This window comes from Nestor notabilis, unplaced genomic scaffold (genome assembly GCF_000696875.1).
Source record: "Nestor notabilis isolate BGI_N333 unplaced genomic scaffold, ASM69687v1 scaffold15296, whole genome shotgun sequence".
Lineage (NCBI taxonomy): Eukaryota > Metazoa > Chordata > Aves > Psittaciformes > Psittacidae > Nestor > Nestor notabilis.
In genome coordinates, this window is record NW_009931577.1 from 4,777 (window position 1) to 10,113 (window position 5,337).

General features: G+C 46.0%; 1 protein-coding gene across 1 annotated transcript in view; it reads left to right on the forward strand.

Annotated features, from left to right (window-relative positions):
* Positions 1 to 682: 682 nt before the first annotated feature.
* Positions 683 to 5,337, forward strand: part of CDKL1 (cyclin-dependent kinase-like 1 (CDC2-related kinase)) — a gene marked incomplete at its 5' end in the record, with an annotated part of 11,497 nt that continues 6,842 nt past the window's right edge. The window contains 2 exons of the mRNA XM_010015984.1: positions 683 to 804; positions 3,096 to 3,168. Of these exons, the coding sequence (XP_010014286.1) occupies positions 683 to 804; positions 3,096 to 3,168 (195 nt within the window). The remainder of the gene's footprint in view (positions 805 to 3,095; positions 3,169 to 5,337) is intronic.

Consider the following 5,337-nt stretch of genomic DNA (forward strand, 5'->3'; position numbering starts at 1 on the left):
GTAAAAGAATAGTAAATGAGAAGCTTCAGTAATGTCCACCCTCACCTCTTGCAAGGTGCATTTGAATATCCATGCTGTGCTCAGGCTTTGTGTATGGGAGGAAGCTGTCACAGCTCCCCAGGAGAGGAAGCCCTGGTATGAGCACATGAAGTGGATTGAAAGGGATAGGAGGGAGCAGCAATAAAAATTCTCCTCATTAACCTGCCCACATTCTGACAATAAGCAGGTGAAGCTGAGCCCATCTGCTTTACTTATACTTACCAGAGGAGCTCTTGGTTTCTCCTAAACGTATGCTCGCCTCCTACAGGCTCTTAAGAGTGTGATTTCCCAAGCTCTTCTCCAGGGAGAGCTGCTTTTCATTGTGGTGCAGTCGAAGGCTGGATATGTACAATGAAAGGCGCTGCTGGAATAGCTGTGGGCACCGTGATGAATTCTTTACCTATGAGCATCTTTTCTAAGAGGGACTTACTGAAGCCAAGCTGACTTGTTGAGCACACTCAGTTCCTAAAATAGCTACACCACAGGCTGAGCTATAGCTGAGCTGCTGCTTCATGTCATCCTGTGCTTGTATAAAAGCTTTCAGCTTAAGGAATTGAGACCCCTGGGGGCAAAAGCACTGTCCTACCTCTTTACCCCACTCCCCTGTGCAGTAACTAACCACTCCATCCACTGTGTGTTACAGCAACTGAAACATCCCAATCTGGTGAACCTGCTGGAAGTGTTCAGGAGGAAGCGGAGGCTGCATCTGGTCTTCGAATACTGCGACCACACAGTTCTCCATGAGCTGGACAAGCACCCCCAGGGGTGAGTGGCCTGTTTCTCACTGGGAGCTTTGAACAAAAGGAGTTAGATGGTGTCCGTGGTGGTGTTGCTCTGCAGAGTTTTCAGAGGAATTTCATTAATTACAGGAGAGGTTTCCCAGTGCTCAGGACTTGCTTTGTTCCTGTGGTATAGCAATGATGTCCAAAAGAATTGTGTATGAGCCTCTGTGTGCTGCTCACCAAGGAGACTGGAGCACTGAGCCTGAGCGTTTGGGTGCTCTTTGGCTGGCTTGACAGCAGCAAACCCAAATAGTTTGGGAGCATCCTGTGTCTTGCTGCAAAGAGGTTAGGGTTGCTGGGCTAGACGGGCAGCCTCCCTGGTGTGTTGCACATTGCTGTGGGCTGTGGGCACTGGGGTGGTGTCACTGAGCACTCAATATACAGTCTGTAGCAATGTCACTGATGATCTGTGTGACAGACCAATGACTTCCAGTGATGCTGCAGTGGTAAGGAGTATATGTTGGTGGCAGGAGTTACCAGGAGCCGTGCCTGCACCTCTCCGCACAGCCTCAGTGAACTCCCTGGTCAGATACCCTCTTCTTTAAAAGGTGCTTGCACAAAGCGTGAGCTACGTGGGCAGCAGGAACATTCTCTAGGACAGGGTTTGTTCTTTTCACACATTATAAATGACACTCCCACTGAATACATTGTCCCTAATTATTCACAGTGACTTGGTGCTGTGGAAATGCTAAGCAGAAGTTCATAAATCATTTTACAGGCCTGGAGCTAAATGAATTGCCTGCAGGAGACTAACTGGGGGTTGAGTAAACAGAACCTGTTACTCTCTTTTTCCCTGATTGGGAGCTCTGGAAGGAGAATGGAGCACACTGATAGCAAATGTCTTTGTGAGCTGGTGAGCAGCTTTCATCCCAGTTTGAACCTGTTCACCTGGAATCTGAAGAGAGGGTGGATAACCCTCTTTGAAGAAAATACTTCACATTTACTTTCTATTCATCAGAACAACTCCAGTGTGAATGAACATGTAACGCCTGGTTGCATACTTTGCTTTTGATCTTTGCTATGGCAGATGGTCAAGTCTTTGGTGGTCAGGATTAAGACAAGTGGGCACGGACCTCTTTGCACCATGTTCCCAGGTCATTTGACCAACTTCATCCCCTTGTCAGGCTGTCAGTGCAGCACTCTCAGGGTGCTCTAGGATGTTTCTGCAAGGAAACTCCAGCACTGCAACAGCACTGTCAGCACAAGACCTTCAGTGCTGTCAGCAAAAGGTGCCTTAAAGAAAAAGTCAGAATTCCAGCATATTGTTTTGGTTTTGTTTCTTTTGTTTTGTTTTTTCTTTGTGATGAATCAGAAGCTTTTCAGCATTAAACATATGAAATCAAATGGTATTTGAGCTTGGAAGTGCCAAGATTGTCACCTCTTCCTTTCCTGAGGTTGTTAGAGATGATTACAGACAGCCAGGGAAGTTTAAGAACTGCTGCACAGTAACTGAAAGAGAGGAGAGGAGCCTGGATCTTTCACAGAGGCTTTATTTTTCTGAAGTGTTTGCCAGCCGTTGGAAGGAGAGGAGATGCAAACCGAAGCAGAGCTTTATACTCTTGTAGGAACACCCTTCCCCATCCCATTTTGGTCAGCTCTCCACTCTGGACAATCAGTGACATGACAGTGTTGCAAGTCATGCATTTATACCCTGGATGCTCCACCACCTCCAACTCTGAGCAGCTGCAAGGGCGGAAATGCCTGCTGGTGTTTCAGGATTGCCAGGAAGCATGGCTGCTAAGCACAGCCACGAGGCACGATTTGACACAGACTTTTATGCATTGATGTGTGGTCATCAGCTGGCAGGCTTCATGCTGGCTGTGATTGAGTGGTACCAGACATGCTGGCACGCTCTTACCTGACGTAAATCTTTGTATCTTGTTGCATTGACTGAATTTGGAAGTGGTGTTGACATTCCTTTTGATGCTCCTGTGATACTTGAAGGACAGTCTCACAAGAGAGCATTGCTTTGTGCAGGGATGCACCTCAGCCTCAGCTCTGAAACCTGGGAAGAGGTGCAAACAAGTTCCTCCACCAGCAGCCCAGCGTGACAGGTTCGCCACACTGGAAGATCAACAAACTGAGGGTTATTAGTGTTTCTTGTAACTTACTTAGAGCAAGAAAATGTGCCTAGTGTTTTTTCTCTGAGTTTTCTGACCTGATCCTGATGGTTTTGCTCAGAGAATCCTGTACAGTGTTAGCACTTAAAAGGCCTCTTCTTCCTTTTTCCTGTAATAGTGAAGCCAAAATAAAAATGTGCTTTTTTAAAAACAGGGTGCCGGAACATCTAGTGAAGAGCATAATCTGGCAGACCCTCCAAGCTGTGAACTTCTGCCATAAACACAATGTAAGTTCCCTAAACAGCACTACTGATTGCTGTAATGTGGCCTTGGAGGAACGGAGATTCTGTTGCTATTTTCCTGATGACAGAGCTTTCATGGGATGAAGTCAGATGAAATTTCCTGTTTTCAACAGGAAGCGTGTACCTGAAATGCTGATGTATACCCCCAACAGCTGCATTCACTGCAGGTCCCTTGGGTTTGCTGTCAAGGAATGATTTGCACTAATGACCTTGGATAAGCTTCCAGGCTGAGCAGGAATATATCCCTGTGTGTTCCCTGTGCCACTGATGTTTAGAAATCTGGTTTAACATCTCATCAGCTGAGACCTGAGCAAAGTGCTGCTGATTTCACAGGAAGTCTTTCTGTTGATAGTCACAGATATTGAATCATGTCACCAGCAAAAAAAGTACAAACATTAGATTCAATAAACCAGTTTTACAACCCCTCCTCTGCTTTGTGGAGGGAGGTGAGCATTATATGTGCGACATCTGTTTTGTAGAAAGCAGTAGGGATGCTTTAAGAAGCAGGGAAATAAAGAAGGCTTTTGTAGTTCTGTAGGCAAACTTAGTTGTAATTGTCTTTGGTTTTGTTTATCTGCCAGTGTGTGAGATTTAAGAGTTGGGCAGGAGATCGGTCTGGAATGGCTGTTTTGTCTTTGCTGGGAGAATTATGTTGAACCACAGGAACTTGGCCATAGGTCTGTCCTGCTTCCAAGATCTGTTGTTTTGCCTCTTTTTTCTGTTCTCCCACTCAGTCTGAAAGATTTAATGGAGTTTTAAAGCAGAGGGAACAATGAGATGCTGCAGTCTGACGAGTAATGAAGTTTTATGCAGCTGCCCTTTTTGGAACTCCATGACACCAGTTTAACAAGCAGCATTTCAGTCCTCAGGAGGAGACACAGTAATCTACCAGCTTAGCTAGGAAAAGTCTGAGGTGTTTGAGCTGAGGTGATGGTAGAGGAGGGGCAATGTGAGCTAGACCCTGGTGATCTCAGTAGAGAACACCTTTCATAAATTGGCAGAAGAAATTACAGTCTCTGCTAGTTTCGTCAGCAGAAACTCTTTGCCAATCCCAAAATCAGTTGTTGTGAACCTTCAGCAAGTAAAGTCACCTCCCAGGAATCACAGAATTGCTGATATTGGAAGGGACCTCTGGAGATCATCTCATCCAGCCCCTCTACTCAAGCCGGGTCAGCTAGAGCAGGCCGCTCAGAGATTTTTCCAGTCAGGGTTCAAGAGTCTCCAAGGATGGAGGCTCCACAGACTCTCTGGACAACCTGTCTGGGTGTTTGGCCACCCTCACAGTGGGAAAAAAAAAAAAAAAACCAACTTAGATTTAAATGAAATTTCGTTTGTGTTTAATTTGTGCCCATTGTCTCTCATCCTTCCAATGGACACCACTGAGGAGAGCCTGGCTTGGTCTTCTTTACTTCTTCCCATCAGGTATTTATGCACATTGGTAAGATCCCACCTGAGCCTTCTCTTCTCCAGGTTGAATGAATGATGGACCCAGTTCCTTCATCCTCTCCTGGAGTGTCAGTACCTCAATCCCTGAATCATTTTGTCAGATACCTAAATCCCTGAATCATTTTAGTGGCCCTTCACTGGAGTGACTCCAGTATGCCCACATCTTCCTCCTACTGAGGATCCCAAAGTTGACAGAACTCTGGATGTGTCTCACCTGTGCTGAGTAGAGGGAATACCAGGCATGCTCTGGCATCTGCAAGGATAAAGTCCCGTATCTAAACCGTAGCCTTCATCTCATCTGTAAGTTTTGCCAGCCAAATCATTTGCTTGTCTACTAGATTATCAGTAAATACAGTTCACGGACTTTGTCCAAGATCCTAAAGGACCTGCACACCTCTCATTAGGATCTCCTTACATATTTGTAAACCCGAGTCCCTTCTTTAGGAGTGTGTTACACATAGCTGTTTCAAGTGAGTTGCATTTGCAGAGAGCCAGGTTAACAACAATCCTTGTTACACAAACCTCGCTCCTCCTGCTAGCAAATTCCCAGCTGGTTCTGGGGAGCTGACTTGGTGTTGTCCTAGTGATACAGAGCTATGCAGTTGGAGCTGGGAGCCTACACAGTGTCTCATCCCAAAGGTGGGGTATAGGCAGGGGAATTGTCCTTCTCAGCAGGACATAGATTTAGCTGCTGTTAAGAAATGCTTC